At 43.7% G+C, this 20,626-nt stretch overlaps 1 protein-coding gene and 1 long non-coding RNA gene across 3 annotated transcripts in view; both read left to right on the top strand.

Annotated features, from left to right (window-relative positions):
• The window catches only part of LOC310769234, a 130,988-nt gene that overhangs the window by 31,973 nt on the left and 78,389 nt on the right, over positions 1 to 20,626 (top strand). The gene's annotated exons all lie outside the window — the stretch shown is intronic.
• Positions 2,511 to 10,072, top strand: LOC310768979 (phospholipase A2 inhibitor gamma subunit B-like). The gene is made up of 5 exons (XM_083627980.1): positions 2,511 to 2,590; positions 3,629 to 3,751; positions 5,951 to 6,100; positions 8,688 to 8,834; positions 9,797 to 10,072. The coding sequence occupies exons 1-5, from the start codon at positions 2,539 to 2,541 to the stop codon at positions 10,054 to 10,056; spliced, it is 732 nt and encodes a 243-aa protein (XP_083484106.1). The 5' UTR covers positions 2,511 to 2,538; the 3' UTR covers positions 10,057 to 10,072.

The following is a 20,626-nucleotide window of genomic DNA, read 5'->3' as shown; positions in this document are numbered from 1 at the left end:
GCGGGATGAAGGCTCCCCGCTGCCCTGTGGAGGCTTTGCGCCGCTAAGGCAGAAGCTAAAACAGCTAGGGGGGCTGCACAGCACTCTCTCTAGCTGTTCTGGCTTCTGGGGTAGCCCCCGAAGCCTCCGCAGGGCAGCGGGGAGCCTTCATCCCGCTGCCCTGCGGAGGCTTCGTGGACTACACCAGAGCTGCTCAGGAGCTTATAGGGGCTGGCGGGAGAAACTTTTGCGGGCTTTTTTATGAGGTGGGAGAAGGGACTGACGCAGCCAGTGGTGCACTCTTTAAAGGGTGCACGGCTTCTACTGGCTTTTCTATGAGGTGGGGGAATTCCTCCACCTCCCGCAAAAGCCCGCAGAAGCCGTGCGCTCTTTAAAGGGTGCGCGGCTCCTGTGGGCTTTTCTAGGAGGTGGGAGAAGGGACTGATGCGGCCAGTCAGTCCGTTCTCCCTCCCCAGAGCTTGTGTGCAGCTCTTGGGGGCTTTTCTTGCCTGCCTCCCTCCTGCATTCGCTCCATAAGACGCACACACATTTTCCCTTGCTTTTTAGGAGGGAAAAAGTGTGTCTTATGGAGCGAAAAATATGTTATGTGTATTTCAAGCAGCACTTTCTTCCTTCTTTCTCAAATCTTCCAACATTCACGGTCATTGGCTGCCCACAAATTCTAGTGTTATGAGAAAGGAATAATAAGGAATTTGTGGTAATAAAGCTTTGAATGTGGTCACTTTGAATGTGACCTGGCAGCAAATTGGCAGCCAGTGCCACTTTTCTCAGCAACAGAGTGACACGTGGCCAGCAGCCTGCTGCTATGAGCACTCTGGCTGTTGTGTTCTGCAATAGCTGCAGCTTCTGCATGCTGCCATAATCAAGTCTTTAAGTTACCAGTGCATGAACCACTGTGTCCAGGCTGCCAAGCAATTGATCTCCAAGACTCAGGAATCACTCAGTCATAAGCCTCCAGCTTTTCACAGTTCAAGCTCAGTTTGTTGGCAGTCACGCACCAAGGCAACCAAGCATCAATCCAGAGTTTGCGTTATGGAGTTTCTAGGGCTGGGTATCTTCAACATATGGATGACACTTCACTCCAAAACTCCAAACGATCATTTCCAACAGCTTCATATTGATGTTCAATAGCCACTACATACCCTCCAACATTCCTCAGATGAAAATAGGGACATTCTTCCTTTCAGGGTATTCTCACAACTTTCCACCTGTGAGCATAAAGAGCCCTTGCTTTGGAATTTTGCTGATCAATATCCCCAGCCAGAAGGGTTCTGGACTCTTGGAAAAGTCAGTCTGATTTTTAAAAAATCATTATATAACATGTCCTAAAGTTCTTACCCTCCCTGCAGGTCCACCCCATGTGACAGAATGACCCCTTGCAATGGTTACATTTCCAAAACTTATTGGGTACATTCTTATACATTCGAGCTAACCTCTTTGTGTTGAATGGTTTATTTAAACATTAAGGTTCATTATTGTTTTACAAGATGCGTATCTCTTTAAAAGCCAGAGTAGATATCATGGCCTAGTTTTACAGCTGTGAAACAGTATAGCAGGTGCTGTTAAGTTGTGTTAATTAAGCTGCATCAGCAATTGGATATAAAGAGCAGTGTGTACCTCTCTCAGTACTCTGGTGAATGGGTCATACTTACAGATTTAATGTAAGAGGAGTTTTTGTTTTTGTAATTAAAGCCAAGCAAAAGATTTTTTTGCATTTCTTCGTTGTTTCCTGAATGTGTGGTCTCCCCAGCATGCTTTCTGCAGCGCAATTAATCTGCTATATACGCAACACTTTGGAGTTAAATACCATTGGTACATCATCTTATAATAATTCTCTCTTACAATAAACATGTCTAAATAAGAATATGAAAAAGAAGATGGTGAGGAAGGAGGACATGAGCCCAATGTCACTCCCCCCACCCCCTCCATTGTGATTACCAACATATGGGAGTCTCATTCTTCTTAGAAGAAAAACAGCCCCAGTAAAAGATCGTCCCTTAAATCTGCAAGCTTCTCTGGACAGAGGCCTGCAAACTCACCCCCTGCTCTTAAGTGTAACCAACTTATGTTAAAGAACAAGTGGACCAATTCTTTACCCCAAAGACAAGTGCATTTAATGGGACTGAGGAAATCTAGATCGTGAGTCACTGTGCATTTTATAAATGTACAATAAAGGAAATTCTGGAGAGACATTTGTCCCCCTTCCAAAAAAAGTTCATGCTGTCAGGGAAACTGTCTTGGCTTCCAGAAACCTAATCCAGTTTCAGTGCTGTAACCTGAAGGGACTCGTTTCCCCACATCCAGGGTTGAGAAATTGAGGCTGGAACAGATTAGGGGGAACGTGTCCTTGGAGTTCTTGGAAGGGGGAAGAGATTTAACTGGTTTTCAACACTGTGCTTTACATTATCTTATAGCATGATTAGAATTCTAGCAATTTGTGACACTGTCCTGAACACGTTGTTCCTGGCTACTGTCAAAGTGCTTCTTGCAATCTTCTATAAATTCCAGAACTCCTTCCTGGTTCTTCAGCTTTCTAGAATGATGAAGACACTCCTGATCTCCTGCCTCCTCTTGACCCTTCTGAATCCAGGTGAGCAGAACCACAGCTGCTGTGCTGTTCATCATGTTTCCAGGAAGGAATTAAGCGGGGTGGGGGTGGGGGTGTCAGCCATTAAAGCAGGAGAAGAAAGTAACAATGAGTTGTGCTTCCTTTGAAAGGGAGAGGAATAAAGCACAAGGCCAAACTACAAGGGATCCTCCATGATAGATTTTTCTTCTTCCCAATATTCAATTTTTATTTAACCAAATGCGTACAGAGAGGTGTGGTATTCCCAAGTACATTGGGGGAGTAAGAGAGGCAGTAGCTCCCTCTTTGATAAACCAGAATACTAGCTTATATCGAAAGCAAAGAGTAAGTTTCTTGCATTTGTAAAAACCTATGATAGGAGACAATGTATATGATAGGAGACGATCTCATATTTTGGAGTGGAATTATCCTACCTAAATTCAATGTTTTAGTTTGCTGGTGTTACACTCCACCCCAATCTCTGAGTGGAGTCAGGTTTTAGGGGTACCAGATGCACTTATCAGAGCCTTTACTATGTTTGCTGGAGCTGATGCGAGTTGTAGTACAACAACTTCAGGAGGGTTAAAGGTTTCCCAACACCTTCTCTACTGGTCCTCTCCCTCAGTCTGCAGGAGCCATCATGGAGAATCATACTCTGGTCAATGCAAGGCCCACCCCCATTCACAGAGTTTAAGAACTACAGAGGGAATATATATAGAAAGCATTACATAGATGAACAATGGCCCATCTAGTCCAGCATCTTGTTCTTGCCATGGGTCCTATGGGAAGCCCGAAAGCAGGACCTGAGTGCAACAGCTCTCTTTCCAGAAACTAGTATTCAGATGAATAGTGCCTCCAGTGTTGGAGAAAGAATATATCAATTGAGGATGGTAACCCTTAATTTATCTATTCCGCTTTCAAAGCTTTCCAAGTTGGTGGCCTTTGCTGCCTCTCGTAAGATGGGGTTTGTAGCAGAAGTGTTGTATTTCTGTACCTTGACACAGACCTATTCCCCCTACATAGTTGCTAAGGATTTGTAAACCCATTACTCCCTGTCTGCAGTGGCATCTCTGATATGTGAGTCTTGTTGGAACAGTGAAGGAACAGATTGCCGAGGCGAGACTGAGGAGTGTGATGAGTCCAGTGACCAGTCCTGCATGTCTGTTGTTGGATTTGGCACAATGCGTAAGTGAAAACTTTCAACCTCTTTGACCACTAAAACGTAAACACCCTGACTCACTTTCTAAGGCCATATCTTAGCCACAAGCCACGGAACATGACTTTTCATAAAGAGTTGTTCTAAGTTCTGCATTGCCTGTAGGAGCAGGGAAGAAATTCAAGACAGTTCGTATTTAAAGGTGCGTTTACTCAATTGGCAGAGCAAAACAAAGCCATCTTTCAGAATCTGCACTTCTCCCATTTTTGCAATTCAGTTGTCCAGCCATGTAATCAGTAGACAAATGCACATACCAGGGTAAAATGTGCATATAAGAACCTACAACAAAAGCAACAGCCACATAATTGATATAAAAACAACAAGCCAAACAATATTCCAACTCAAGTGTCCATCCAGCAGCCTCAGCTTTTGTAGTTGGAGTCAGTCTGTCGGTTCCCATCTCCCAGGCCAAGTGAAAAATGACCTGCAAGGCAGAGAGCTAGTCTGTCAGGATTCACAGCCAAGATGGTCAACAAACTTCCTGCCCACCCCCCCCCCCACGGGAGAAACCATGACTGCTTAAATCAGTATGACCCTGCAGATAGGGCCTAAGAGTGAAAATAACATTCAGACTAAATTTGATGGGGGGGGGGGGGAGTTGGAAACTGATATGAAAATGTGGAGAAATGAACTTAAAATAAGAAACCAAGAGAAACTGATACTGACATATTGCCCCTTCCTAATTGCCTGCGGTACATGCTCCCTTTATGAGCTCCAGCATCGACTCTCATTGCTCCAGTTACGTGGGCAGCAACAAAACTTATTTCATTGATGAATTGCTTCCCACGAAGCCTTCTGAACTGATCCCATTCAGTAAGGAGAAGGGTGGTAGAAACCTCTGGAGGGCCAAATGTTCTCCATTCCTGACTTACATTCAACAATTAGATAAAACTGGAGATCTCTCTTTCCGCTCCAAGCAGGGCCTGCTCAACACAACTGGATACCTGAGGAAAACCATGAAATGTTCCCCACCCCGCAGACCGGGAAGAAAAGATGACTGAAGATTAGGCCTGGGCGATTTATTGACATGTCGCCGCAGGACCAGTATGAGGGGCAGACCATGATGAAAGCTTCACTCAGCAGTAAATCGGTGGGGAAAACCCTGCCTATTCTGAGTCCTTCTGCCTCCAGCACCCAGCACGCTGAGGAAAAACTAAACAAGCTGCAGCCAGGAGCTGGAGGCAGAGGGACTCATGAGGGGTGGCAGTTTCATCAACGATATATCACTGAGTGAAATCATCATCATGGTCTGTCCCTCATACCGTTAAGGGGAGAAACAAGCTGCATGACAAGGCTTATAAAACTTGTTCATCCCTCCTTCCCTCCTTAAACTGCTTGGGTTAAGAGTACACCGCTGCCCTCACCTCAGCCAAACAGTTTTGCAGAAACCCCAGCCCACCACTGGCTCATACTGCTCCCCCTCCCCAGCTGCAAGAGCCATGACCCCGCTCCTGCTTGCACATGAGTAGGAGAGGTATCCCAGCTGTTCACCTGGTGTACTATGGGCTCCATCACCCTTTCCCATTGAGGGGGGCATGGCTGCCCACTGCTCAGTGTAGAAGCTTGAAAGAGCCCCCATCTTACACAAGCCAGTGGTGAGGTGCACGCTCTGGGTGGAGGTCGTCTTGGCTGTCGTCTTGGCTGCCACCTGCGTGCCTTTTTCACCACAGTTGGAAAGACGGAGGCCACCCTCCCGGTCGAAGACAGCCAGGCAGCGCAGGCAGCCATGCTCTGCAAGCGAAGATAGAGTGAGGCGAAGATTGAGTGAGACTGAATCCTGTGCCTTGTGGATTTCACTTGGGAGGGTGGGCTGCATCTTTTCTCCTGGAGAGAATGACCACCCCTCGAGAAAAGAGGCTGTGTGCCTCCATGGACAGCAGCGAAGGTGGAGGGAGCCTCAGAAAGGAGCTCCGAGGTCCCTGCCACGAATGACAGGGGCATTGGGTGGCTCAAATGGGGGAGAGGAACTGACGAAGAAGTGGCAGATCTTGCCTTCAAGTTACACACCACAGCTTCAAAGGCAGCAACATCAGGCAATTCTTTACTTGGTGGTCAGATCTGCTGCCCCTGTGGATCCTGCCACGTAAGGTGATAATCAAAGCTTTCCTCATGAGTGCGCCAGCCCTGTCTCCAGGTCTAGTTATTTCCTTCCTATTCTTTTTTACTAGTTTACACGATCCCAATGGTTCGCAAGTCCTGCATCAAGACAGAGTTGTGTGATGCAAACTATTCCAGTGGCTCCCTAATGGATTCAATTTACATCTACAGCAAGATGTCCTGCTGCAAGACAAATATGTGCAACAGCGGACCTCCTGAAAGTAAGTATCATCATCAGGAAAGATGGTTTCACAAAACTCAAGCAATGAGAAAAGTCAAAGAAAGACAAACAAGTTTTTGGCAGTATCCTGATGTCAGGGACTGGCTAGACAAGGAGGAGTGGTGGCAGCCAGTCGCTCCAGGAGGTGCCTGAGGGTGACAATAGGAAAGAAGATTTCAAACCTGATTCAGACTGGTGGGACAGGGAGGAGCTACTGACAGAGGGAACGAGCAGGGAAGCATTGGAGCCATAGTATCGGGGTGGCGGGAAATAATAGAACAAAACCCAAAATCCCAATAAGAAGATTACCTGAACAACATGCAGCATCTATTAGCAAGAAATACAAGGGAGCATCACAGTTTTACCTTAGTCCTAGAAACACCCCTCCCATAATGTTACCCACAGTTCCTTTCCTGCAGCAGCTTCTGGTATTTACATCCTATGCTTTCCTCCAAAAAGCTTGAGCTCCCGCTCACCATTTTAGCCTCAAATTATCCAGTTACTCTGAGAGATGGTTCTGGCCCCAGGCCACTCAGCAAGTGTCATGGCTACAGTGGAACTTGAACCCTGGTCTCCTAGATTCTAGTCCAACCCTCTAACCACTACACCTCACTGGCTCATTGGTTTCCCAGTGCTCTAGCTCCCAAACCTACACCAACCCACTTTCTTTGATGCATTTGCCTTTTTAGAGATATTTTTAGTGGGACATGCCCCTGTCCTTCTTGTGCGAGAGGGAACTGATTTCTTTTAGGTTTGCATCCAGAGAATTAATATCTTCAGGTAAAAGCAAATGCAAATAAAGATCTATTAGATGCAATGGGCTCTTGTGCCACTTAATTACTAAGCTATAGAGGAACAGTATCTACACAAAGGGGAGAACAAGCAGGTGGCGCAAAAATGAGCATTCACACTTTACACTGCTGGTGCCCTTTGCGGGATCGTGCGTGGTGCTACAGTTCCCAGGGAGCTTACTGGCAAACAGGGGCTGGCTTGCCTCTCAGTGTTAATTTCTGGAGGTTCACACCCAGCCTCAGTAATCAAGTTTCTTGCTGGGAGGTGGGGCCAGCCCCATTTATAAATAGGGGCTGGAGCTGACAATAGCCAGGCATTTGGCTCCGGAGATTCACCCTCCCTACCCTCCCTTTGTTTAATGTTTCTTGTTTGCAGGTTAACTTTTTCTTCCTGTTTAGTAGGTGCTACTACGGTCTTTGACTGGTTGCTGTTGAAGGACTGGGAAGAAATTTTCTTGCATTGGCAGGTTTTGTCTTCCCCATAGCAACTTGTCACAATGGTTATGGCCTTGGGTGGAATTCTTTAGTCCTTTCTTCCCTGTAATGGGGGGGGCATAAAGGGGTGGCTCACCCCCCTGTGGTGGCAATTCCAGGTTCCCTCTTAAAGGGGTTATATATATGGGTCTCACTGGCCATACACTGAAAGGTTGTCAGTGAACTACCCTGTGTGTGGGGATATGGGCTTGGCTGCCTGCTACACTTATGTCTCGCAGAGCACCCTCCTATCCCATTTACCCTGATGAGCCCCAGTTCCCCCCGGTTGGGGGGCCGGGAGGGATACACGCCCAAGACCTAAGCCAAGGTCTTCCTACATACAATTGTGGCCTAATTTTAATTCCATATAACGTTGTCAGAGATCCTGCTTTTTACATCTTACCTTTTCCTCCAAAGTGCTGGAGGTGGCGTGTCTGGCTCTCCTGCTCACCATTTTAGCCTCAAACACCCATGTGAAATAAATCAGACTAAGGGGCAGTGTCTGGCCCCAGGTCACCCAGCAAGTGTTGTGGCTCAAGTACAGATTTGAACTCTAGTCTCCTCCCACCCTTGTTCTTGATGGAGATGGTCACTCACTCCTCCTTCCTTGGTGGGAGGAGGCACCATTTTGTGGTTCGCCTTACCATTTTCCCCACCCTGGTGTATGCTTTTATTGAAAGCACTATAGCAACACTAGGACAAAGAATTATGTGATAGGTAGTTTATTAAGGGTGCTGAGAATTTATAGGAAAACCCCTATCCCCCTCAAAGAGTAATGGATTAGCAATCAAACCCCACACAACAGCTCTTATTACCTACTATCTTTATTGAAATCATTATTATCTTTATGAAATCATTATTTTACCTAGAACTAAGCACATCTTTTTCCAGAAGAGATTTTTTAAAGGATAAAACTGCTGAGAGCTTGCTTTCTCTTTCTCTTTCTCGCTCTAAGAAAGAGGGCCAATTTGTAGAATTTTATCATCGTTTGTGTGCATCTGTGGCTGCCATTTTGTCTCTCAGAATGCCCCCCCAATGCTGCTCAGTGCTAAGCCCAATTGCTTAAAGTGGTATCCCTGTGCTTGAAATGTATGCTGTGAATGTGGCCCTAGTCAAAATCTCTTGCCCCATGCCTTAATGTAGCCCTGGATGAATGGAGCATGGCTGAAGCACTCTGCTTGGAGAAGTGCTGGAAGGTGGTACACATCCCTCTTTGAAGGAGGAGAACAATTACTGCCCCTTACATACAGCAAGTTGTGGTTTGCATCTGCAAAAGAAATACATTGACCCCCATCTTGGGGTGGTGTGGTGATTGTTTTACAGTTCCTAAGCCTGAGAAGAGGGAGGACAATGGGCTGAAGTGCCCGGCTTGCTTCGAATCCCACACAGACGTGTGCGAGTACATCAGTACCGTCAGCTGTAGAAATGAGGAGGATCAATGCTTCTACTTTGGGGTTCATTTTACTTTCGGTGAGCCTTGTATGATGGAGTGCATTTGGGGCCCATCTATACTATGCATTTAAAGCAGTATCACACCACTTTGAGCAGTCATGGCTTCCTCTAAAAGACGCTAGGGTACTTAGTTTATTAAGGGTTCTGAAGTTTATTAGGAGACCCACGTTATGTACTGAGCTTAGATCCTAGAACAATAGGCAAGTAGGATCCTAGATGGGAGCACCCTAACTGGTCTGCAGGAGCCGCCCAATCTGGCTCCAGAAGGAAGTGAATCAGCAAGCTGATTGGCCTGCAGCAGCAGCCCAATCAGGCTCCAGGAGGGGAGTTGAATCAGCCAATCATGCAGGACCCATTGTGTAAATAATGTATATATAGCCACTCCCTGTTCATCATGAGCTAATATAAAGAGCATGAAATCAACACTCAACTCTGAGTATATTTCAGGTTTTATCTGCTTTTATTGCTAATGTAAATATTTCTTGTAAACCCCTAGCAGTTTTTACTGCAATCAAGCAATATATAGATTTTGTTAAATAAAAATACATCTTAAAATTTGTACTTTCATTTGGAAGAGGAGGAAGGATGGAGACCCACAGGCCCAAGATCCAAGGTCATCCCTCTATGACTCTCTTTCTCTGGCCCTTTGGATCCTACTTAGCCACACCTCCTCTCCCTAGGCCACACCCCTCACAAGCCCCACTTCATACCCTACCTGTATGCTATGGCCTGGCTGGGTTGTTGCCCCTGAACTCTTGGTTACCTGGAGGGAGGACAAAGAGGGGGATTTGAATGTATCTAGAAAATAGCCTGCCGCGTAAAGGTGAATTTTACATATGTTTCCATTGGCATGTGCACCTCCCAGAAGGTCACCCAGAATCAAAAAAGGGTCTTGGTCTGAAAAAAAGTTGCCCACCCTTCTGTTTGAGGGGGAGGGTTTTGGATTCCAAAAGCAAATGTGTGTGTTTTTTTCCTAACAGGGGGAGCTGACGTATTGGGTGCTCTCCGAGGATGTGCAACAGCTTCTTTCTGTAACCAGACTGATTGGTTGTTTGAATTTCTTTTGGAAAGATTAAGTATTGCGGTCATTCGTGCAGAGTGCACCAAAGCAATGGAGGACAATGCCAATGAGCTTGTAGCTGAGGGAAGGCAAACCTCCACAGCCCAGAAGAACCCGCCATTTATGGAAATTGGCGGCCTAGTGGTTGAAGAGGGGAGGTCTCAGCCTGACGACTTCTAGGCTTTCTTTCCAGAAGTCTAGAAGCTCCTCCTCAAAGACAGGCTGTATTTGACTTTCATGTGCAAATCAAGTCATTGAATCATGTCCAAAATAAATATATATGGCAAATAATGTGTGTTCTATCATTTATTCAAATGCGTCATTTGTTGGAAAAAATAATAGTGCTTGGAGATAGGAGATATATTTCAGGAGTGAAATCCCTAGCCAGATTTCCATGTCCAATTTTAATCAATAAAGTGTCAACTTTGGGCTCCCTTGTTGTCAGGGATGGTGCATCCCATTTTGCCACTTGAGGTGAAATGGGGAATGGCACAGCAGCCGTGCTGTGTAACTCACACGAAAGCATCCCTTCCCTAGGTTGCGTGGCAACAGCACAAACTGGCATGGCGGCAGCAAGTTCTGGTTAGATTTCATGAGATTTTGGCAAGAGCTTGCTGGAAAATGGTGCTGATGCCAGTGCCATTTTTCTGCCGCCCCTGGGACAGGTGGGACACCACTTATTGTGAGAAAGACATCAATAAACTGGATTGTGTATAGTAAACACAACCTTAAAAAAATACAGAGAAGAAACATTTAGAATGGGTACAGAACCTGTGGCCTTCCAGATGTTGAAAGACTCCGATTCCCGTTGATCCCAACTAAGAATGCTGGAGAAATTGGCATTTTAATCAGGAACAACATAATTCACACCAGATCTCTGTTATGCTTTGAAATTCACACTTCCTCAAGTTTTTTGTTGCAGTTCACCAGCTAAACAATGTGAAAAATACTGCACACATTAGGGCAGAGGCAACACATCCTGTTTCACCTCTTGAAATCAGTTGCCAATACAAAAGGTCCCTGATGCCTATGTCTCCTTATTTCCAGGGCTTTTCCCAAGACTGACACTATGTGCAACTAATTTCTCCTCTGCCCTTTTAATGCCCCTCCTGGGTTTTTTTTTGGGGGGGGAGAAAGGGAAGAGCCTGTTGCAGCAGGATTGGAAGACACCTGTGACCAGGGGCGCCAACTTGGGCTCCAGATTGTAGGTGCCCACCACACACACACACACACACCATGATGTCATGCCATAACATCATGCCATCACCTGCTGCCCTTCAAGTAGAGATATGTATTGATGCTAGGATGTATTTATTAGATTTTATCCTACATTCCTCATGCTTTGAGTACAGCAGCTTAAAAAGTCTTTATCCCTTTCTCCCCTTAATAATCACACAGATTATTGCTGTAAAAGGTAAAGATAACATTTACTCACTCAGAATACTTGTTGAAGAGTAACAGATGCAGCAGCTTTGTCCAGGCCGTCTTAAAATGGAGATCTAGTTACAAAGACATACTTTGGTCCAGCTTATGATGGAGTCTGAGTTCCAAAGCCCAGACAAGCACAAGGTTCTACATTGCTGGATGGATGATGATGAGAGAGCAAAGAGGGAGGGGAAATACATATGCCAACCCCCCCGATGGAAGAAGGAACTGATGCATGAAGAGCCTTAGTTGCAGGAATTTATAGATTATGGCAAGGAGCACTTTGCCAGCACTCAGGAACAATGGGTTCAGACAGTGTCACAAATTGCTAGAATTCTAATCGCGCTATAGCATAATTTAAAGCACAGTGTTGAAAACAAATTAAATCTCTTCCCCCTCCCAAGTACTCCTAATCTAGACTCTATTATCAGAGAAATAGAAAGAGGGAGGGAGAGAGAGAGATTGCGGGTGCTTTTTTAAAAAACAAACAAACAAACAAACAGCTGGAGACTCAAGGTTGGGAAACACTGGTCTAGAGGACCACAGCTTCTCATTCCTGCTCTTCACAATCTTATTGGATTTTCATCATCCTGAAGAGGAGCAAAAAAAATCAGAAAACTTTTTTTGTTCTTGTTTATAATATTTTATTAAGTTTTTGAATTTAATAATTCAATAAAAACCACATTATAACATTCCAAATTACAATATAATAAAAAAGCCAAGTATATTGCCAAATTATATATCTTTGTGTGACTTCACATGCTCTGAATTTTGCGGAGTGCTAATCATCTAATATCACATTGCATTTCTTAATTAGTCAATAATCCATTCCGATGTTGATCCTTCACTTCATTTTCATTTATGTATGCAACCACTGGTCTATTCAAACTCTCCTCTTGGCCTCCATCTAGCTGTTAATGAGATGATTCCTCCACACTAAAACAATAACTCCATCAGGAATTCCTTTCATCTTTCCCTTAATGATCATTGCCAGAGTCATAATCAAGATTTCACCAGTTCGTTTCATAATTAAGATAGTGTCCACTTACATTTTTCAAGCCATTGTATTTTAGTCACAATGGAAGTCTTTCCCCAGATCGATTCCTTATTAGTGGCTGATGAAATCAGCAAGTTATTTTAACTCTGATGGTTCAGGGCATGCCTGTTAATTAAGTGTGAATTTTTATCTTAAAAAGCAGGTGTTTTCTGCTCTTGACACTGACTTTCGGGAGTTGCCACAACCGTGCGGTGTACACCCAGCGTCCCCTACCCCCTCTTTCTTCTGGATGGGCAGCAGATATCAGACGATCTGCAGGTGGAGTGCCCTCCTGACCCTTGGGGGGTTGGGAGGATAATTTCTCCCATATTATCCTCTAATACCAGCACAGAAGTTGGCACATCCGATCGTCATGGCAGACAAACAGGAAGTCAACAAAGAAAAGAAAAAAGACACACACACACACACACAACCTATTAAAACCATGCCTATGATTTTCATCATCCTGAAGAGGAGCAAAAACCCCATCAGACTTGGCCAGCTCATCAACATTTTTGCACCTGTGAAACAATGGTAGAGTTAAAACCACACACACACACACACACACACACACACACACACACACACACACACACACTATTAAAACCATGCCAATGATTGCAATAAAAACATCATGGCACCATCCCTTAATTTAAAGTAGTCAGTTCCCAAAAGCCCATTGGAACCAGAAAGTATTCACCTGCCATGGAACACGCAGTGCACTGCCATCGTACTTTCTGACCCAGGTACTGTTGGAACTGGGGATTAAAAGCCAGCTGGCTCAGCCCCAGCTGGAGCATCTCCCCTCTCAGCTGCTGCGGAGATCCATCGACCTCTGCTCCTCTGACGTTCGTCAGTGACTCAAGCTGCAGTGCATACTTGAGCACACATTACTCAGTAGTGTAAACTGCGCAACAGAAGAGGCCTGAGGCGTAGATATAATACTAAGGCTACATATTAGTTAGACATAAAACATGACAAAGAAAACATGTCTTCACTCCTTGCCGTCTTCTCGGAGAGAGACTGAAAAACAAAAGCAATACAGAACAGAAGTTCCACTCATGCCAGCAATCTGTGCTGGATTGTAAACAGACATGTTGAAGGAAGGTGAGGACAGGTGACCCCACCTAGGCCCGAAGTCACCCCCCCCCAAAGCAGGCTCAAAGCTTCTCAAAGCTTTTCAAAATCATTTTCTCAGCAGCTAAAAGGCATTAGCTCATTTGCTCTGCTGTAACAAAGGTAGCTGAATAGAACAATTTCTCAGGCCAGTTGACCTCGCTAAAAGAACAGAACTGACTCTTATCTCATTCAGTTGCAACATGTTGGACATGCTGAAACCCCTTGGCTTCTCACCCCCTTTCCTGGGAAGAGTCCACAATAGTCCCAAAGATAGGAGCTTTCTGTTCATGCTCAGAGGAACTCATGGGCAGGACTCCTGGAGGAGGAGGAGAAAGGGGAGGGAACTAGAAGGGGAATATATGCTCTGTGCAAATGACTGTGAACCCGTGCTTGTTTTGTGAGTTATCACACTTGCTCCTTCTACCAGTTCATGGATGGTAGAAATAAAGCTTTTTCTCTGAAACTATTCCTTGAGTGTCTGTTGACTTCCCTTTCCCGGGCACAATATTTTTCCCACCCGAGGGCAAAGCCTCATAAGGCTACAATGTGACATGTAACAATCCCACATATCTGCAGCAAAAGGTGGAATAGAATTCCAAATACGTACACCTTCCTGGGGTCATGTCTAGTTTTGTCATTTGAGCAGTTATCACCTGAGTTGTTGAACTAAATGACGGGGGGGCGCTCCCTTCCAGCTCTATGATACAATGACTTCTGCAGGTCAGATTCCAGATCAAGTCTCCAGCCACAGCGATGGATCATGCTGGTGGTGATCAACCCCCCCCCACTACCCCTGAAAATTCCCAGTGTGTTCACTACTTCTTGCTGTTGTTATTGACTATCTGTTTCTCACCTTAAAGTCTCAGGATGGATTGTGGGATTAAAGCATAAGATTCAGAACAGTTTTAAGCAATTTGCAATCAGAGAAATAAGGTGGGTTCTAAAAATACATAAAAATTGATAAACGTTTTCATTCCTTTCTCATAACACTAGAATCCGTGGGCAGCCAATGAAACTGAATGTTGGAAGATTTGAGACAGATGGAAGAAAATGCTCCTTGAAATAGCACATGGTTAAACTCTGGAATTCGCTCACAGGAAGCAACTTGGATTTGCTTGACTGAGGATTAGAGAAAAAGGAATCATGGAGGATAAGGCTATCAATGGCTACTATCCCACTTGGCCATATCCTACCCCAGCTGTTGGAGATAGTATTCCTTTGAATATCAACTGCTGGGAATCACAAGGGGGGGGAGAGTGGTGTCACTATCCAGTCCTGCTTTTAGGCTTTGCACAGGCATCGCCCAGCTGTGAGTTGTGAAGGCCGCTTCCTGCAAGGCCTTTTTGACCTGGCCTACCCTAGGGGGCGGGGCCAGATTCACCAACTTTACTAAAGAGGCTCCTGGGGAGACCAGAGGGACATCGCTATGCCTGACCCCAAACCCTAAGTACGGGATTCTTCTGCCCCATCTTTTTGTGCCTGCCAAACAGCCGTGTCATGCTTCTGAAAATATTGTTCCGGTTGGCGCCAGCGCTAATGGCCGCCTCTCGCTGAGCTTCGCTCAGGGAGGCTCTTCACGGGTTCGGGTCCGACCGCTACGGCGAAGCGGGGACCCCTAAAATCTCAGGCGCAGAAGCCTGAGAGCAAGGAGGCTCGGTGGGCACCTAAAGCGCCCCTCTTTATCGCAAGGGAGCCTTTTTAAAGGCTCCGGAGTGGCAGCGGGGGAGCGCTGGGCTGAGAGCCGCTACCCAGCCCGTGAAGTGAAGCCGCGTCGCCATTGACGGAGAGCGCCGACTTCTTCCTGACATTTGGATTACAAATTGGACTACCGTGAGTAAGATTGAGCAACAAATTTACAAGGAAATAATCGTAAATTGGCTGAAAGCGGAGAAGGTTTAAAATAAGGAAGTCTGCCTTCTCCGGACTGCATGTAAATAAAGCATCGAAATAGGAAGCTGCAATTGTCAGAAAGGCTTTAAAAGTGAAGGACCCAGGCATCGGACCCAGCTCCCCCCTTAGCAAGCAGGGGCAGGGGGGGAAGATTTATGAACTGTTTTGCCTGCACGAGAGAGGCTTGGAAGGGAAAGTTCTGCCGCTTTAAACCCTTGGGGAGGACTGCCTGGGAGTGAGCTACCGGGACCGAGAGCTGTCATTTGAGACTTGCTACAAAGTAGGTGTTCTGCTGGATTACAACTAAAGACTTGATTTGACAGAAGTTTGGAATTTTGGAAAGATACTTTGGAAAGATACAACTTGGCTACTTAGAAGAATATAGGACATTTGGTTGCTACCTTTGTTTGCTTGGGAAGGGAACTTTGTTACTTTGCACTGGAAATTTTGAACTGCTCCATCTAGAGGCTAAAGGGAAATAACTACTACTATTTACTGTAAGAAACAGACTTGTGGAATTTTCCACCTGAAAGTGATTCCCGTGGGAAAGACCTTGGGATATGAGTGGCCCAATAGAGGAGAGAACAACAAGGGCCAAAAGCAAAGCTGAACAAAAAAGAAGAGGCTCAATTGTACCACCTGCAGCTCCTTCCATGGATACAGTAACAATAACCAAAGCATTAGTCAAAATAAATGAAACCCTAGAAGTGCTAACAAAGCAGAGCACTGAAAACTCCAAACAGCTGAATCAATTGTCAACAAAATTGGATTTGAATACAGAGACTATAAATAAATTAGTTCAAGAGAATGAGATAACTAGAAAGATTGCAGAGGAGGCAAAAGTTTCGGCAGAGGAAGCAAAACTTTCTGCAGGAAATACACAGGAACAGATAGTACCAGTCTGTAAAAAGCTGGAAGAACATGAGGCTGCTCTGTCTCTACTGGAACTACAGAGAAAAAATAAAAATTTAAGACTGAGATCGATTCCAGAAAATGAAAAGGACAACTTGATAGAATATTTGACAAAAGAATTTCTGGAATTTTGGCAGGACAGCTTGAAAGAGGAGGAATTTAAGATAACAACTGCTTTCAGACTGGGAAGGAGACAGAACAGAAAGAGCCCAAGAGATTGCCTTATAACTCTGAGATCTCAGGAGGAGAGAGATAAGATATTGAATCTGCATTTCCATACAGCCCTTGAAATTGGAGACTCACGTGTGCAGATTTTTAAAGACATTCCTAAAAATATTTTGGAAGCGAGGACCCACTATAAGGACTTGGTCACCCTATTGAGAAAGAACAACATACTATTTAGATGGGAGTTCCCACAAGGTCTGTCGTTTAACTACAAAGGAAAGAAAATTAAGATAAAGACAGTGCAAGACAAAGAACAGTTCCTGACAAGAAACGAGGAGGACCTTCTTAAGGAAACGGCGGAACCTACGGACCTAGAAAACCTACCAGACATTTCGAATTTATCTTTTGGAGCTAGAAAATCAACAGAAGATCTCCTTGGAGCCGTTGGAGGGGCAACTGAATAAATAACAAGATGTCTTTGAAATTCTTAAGTTGGAATTGTAATGGCTTAAACCTTCCTAGAAAGAGACGAGAAGTCTTCCACATTTTGAAAAAAGAACAATTGGACTTGATTTGTTTACAGGAAACCCATGTGACTAGGTTACATCGAAAATTACTTATCAACAAAAGATTAGGACAAGAATTTATCTCATCGGATAAAGTGAAGAAAAGAGGAGTGGTGATTTATGCAAAGGAGAAGTTGGCCCCGAAATTAATATTCAAAGATGAACAAGGAAGGTATATAGCAATTGAAATTCGAATACAAGGAGAAAAATTATTGATAATAGGAGTCTATGCACCAAACGAAGGGAAGTCGGAATTTTTTAAGAAATTGCATGAGACATTAACAGACTTTCTGGATTACAATGTAATTTTAATGGGAGATATGAATGGAGTGGTCTCTACAAATATGGACAAAGCACAAAAACAGGTGATCTCCAAGGACGGGAGATTACCTAAGACATTTTTTGAAATGACGGACAATATAAATCTGATTGACATTTGGAGAACAAGGAACCCTCTAGAGAGAGAGGGAACCTTCTTCTCTGAAGCAAAAATGACATGGACAAGAATTGACCAAATATGGATAACTAGTGGGATGGCATCAAAGGTCAAGAAAGTGGAAATCTGCCCAAAGACTTGCTCCGACCATAACGCTGTAAAGATGGAAATGAACTCAACAACAGCTGGTTCCTTTAGATGGAGGATGAATGACTCCCTATTTAGAGATGAAGAGGTATATAAAAAGGCCCAGAAGGCAGTTAAAGACTACTTTGAGATAAATCTGAGAACAGAAGTGGAAAAAAGAGTGGTTTGGGACGCAAGTAAAGCTGTCATGAGAGGATTTTTAATACAACAGAATGCCGTAAAAAGGAAGAGACAGAATGAGAGAAAGGACAAGATCATGGATAAGATAAAAGAAGGAGAAAAAAGACTGAGATCTAAACCAAAGTCTCATGAAATCCTGAGGGAAATCAAGTTTTATCAGAGACAATATATGGAATTGATGAATCAAGAGATTGAATGGAAAATAAAACAAATGAGACAAAAGACATTCGAATCGGCAGACAAATGTGGGAAACTTTCGGCATGGCAGCTGAAGAAGAGACAAAAGCAGAATACGGTTACCAACTTAGAAGTTGAAGGAAAAAACATTTATAAACCTAATGAGATTAGAAACTGTTTTCAGAGCTATTTCAGGAGACTTTATGCACAAGGGCCAGTGAACGACAAAGAAATTGAAGAATTTCTTAAAAAATATGGATTACAAAAAATTTCGGAACAAGACAAAGTGATTTTGAATCAGAAGATAACTGATCAAGAAATTGAGGGAGCCATTCAAAATATGCAATTGGGAAAATCTCCAGGACCGGATGGACTGACCTCCAGATACTACAAAGCTTTGAAAGAATGGCTTATGCAACCGTTGAAGGAGGTCTGTAACGAAATTTTGGAGGGGAAAAAGGCACCTGATTCGTGGAAAGAAGCATATATTACGCTTATACCAAAGACAGAGACGGAGAAGAACCAGGTCAAGAACTACCGCCCTATATCATTACTCAATGTGGATTACAAAATCTTTGCAGATATTTTGGCAAAAAGACTGAAAAGAGTTTTGGTGGGGGAGATTCATAAAGACCAAGCGGGCTTTCTTCCAGGAAGACATTTGTCAGATAATGTGAGAAATATAATAGACATTATGGAGTTATTGGAAGTTAATATAAATACTAAGGCAGTATTAATATTTGTGGATGCGGAGAAAGCCTTTGACAACATTTCTTGGAGTTTTATGAAAAAGAATCTCCAAGGGATGGGGGTAGGCCAAGGTTTTGAAAATGGTATAAGTGCAATTTATTCTGAGCAAAAAGCAAAACTGATTGTAAATAATGTGGTCACTGAAGAATTTGCTATTGAAAAAGGGACACGACAGGGATGCCCAATATCCCCACTACTTTTCATATCTGTCCTGGAGGTTCTATTAAATATGATTAGAGAGGACCAGCTGGTTAAAGGGATTCAGGTCGGAGCTAAACAGTACAAACTGAGAGCATTTGCAGATGACTTAGTTTTAACCTTACAAGAGCCAGACACTAGTACGAAAAGAGTTTTAGAACTAATACAAGTATTTGGTCAAGTAGCAGGTTTTAAGTTGAACAAACAGAAAACGAAAGTACTGGACAAAAATCTAACAGCTGTTGAAAGGGAAAAGTTCCAGAGTGAAACTGGTTTAATAATAGCAAAGAAGGTGAAATACCTGGGGATTAATTTGACATCTAAGAATGTGAATCTTTTTAAAGATAACTATGAGAAATGCTGGACAGAAATTAAGAAAGACCTAGAAGTATGGTCAAATTTGAGACTTTCCTTGTTAGGCCGTATTGCTGTTATTAAGATGAATGTCTTGCCTAGAATGTTGTTTTTGTTTCAAACATTGCAGATTTTAGACAAAATGGATTGTTTCAAGAAGTGGCAAAAAGACATATCTAGATTTGTCTGGCAGGGCAAAAAGCCCAGAATAAAGTTTAAGATATTAACTGATGCAAAAGAAAGAGGGGGGTTTGCCCTGCCGGACTTAAAGCTGTACTATGAATCAGCGGCGTTTTGCTGGCTGAAAAGTTGGCTGCTTCTTGAAGACACAGACACTTTGGATTTGGAAGGGTTTAACAACAGATTTGGTTGGCATGCATACATATGGTATGACAAGGTAAAAATCCATCAAGGTTTTAAGAACCATATTGTTAGGAAAGCATTGTATAAGGTTTGGACTCGATACAAAGATTTGCTGGAAAACAAAACCCCCAGGTGGTTGTCACCAATGGAAGCTAAGGAAGTGAAAAAACTTAATATGGAATCTAAATGGCCAAAGTATTGGGAAATTATAGAACATGAGGAGGGGAAAGTGAGATTACAGAGTTATGAGAAGTTGAAGTCTAAAGTAAGAGACTGGCTACATTACCACCAGATAAATGAAGTTTTTAAACAGGACAGGAAAATTGGCTTCCAGGTGGAGAGGTCAAAATTAGAAACAGAGCTTTTGGAACCCAATACTAAGAATTTGTCAAGAATGTATAACTTGCTGTTGAAATGGAATACACAGGATGAGATGGTTAAATCAGCTATGATTAAATGGGCACAAGACATTGGCCATGACATTATGCTTGCTGACTGGGAACGGTTATGGACTACCGGTATAAAGTTTACGGCATGTAATGCCTTAAGAGAGAACATCATGAAAATGATCTATAGGTGGTACATGACCCCAGTCAAGCTAGCAAAAATTTATCACATGCCCGATAATAAATGTTGGAAATGTAAGGAAACTGAAGGTACTTTCTATCACCTTTGGTGGACGTGCCCAAGGATCAAGGTTTACTGGGAAATGATTTATAATGAAATGAAAAAGGTGCTTAAATGCACGTTCGTGAAGAAACCAGAAGCCTTCCTCCTGGGTATGGTAGGCCAATTGGTGTCAAGGAAAGACAGGACGTTTTTTATGTACGCTACAACAGCAGCAAGAGTATTATTAGCAAAGTATTGGAAGACACAAGAACTACCCACACTGGAAGAATGGCAGACTAAGGTAATAGACTATATGGGACTGGCTGAGATGACCGGCAGAATCCGCGACCAAGGGAAAGAGACGGTGGAAGAAGATTGGAAGAAGTTTAAAATCTATCTTAAGAACTGTTGTAAAATTAATGA

Source organism: Podarcis filfolensis, assembly GCF_964270895.1.
Source record: "Podarcis filfolensis genome assembly, chromosome: 8".
NCBI classification, from domain to species: Eukaryota; Metazoa; Chordata; class Lepidosauria; order Squamata; family Lacertidae; genus Podarcis; species Podarcis filfolensis.
This window is presented reverse-complemented; position numbering and strand designations above follow the sequence as displayed.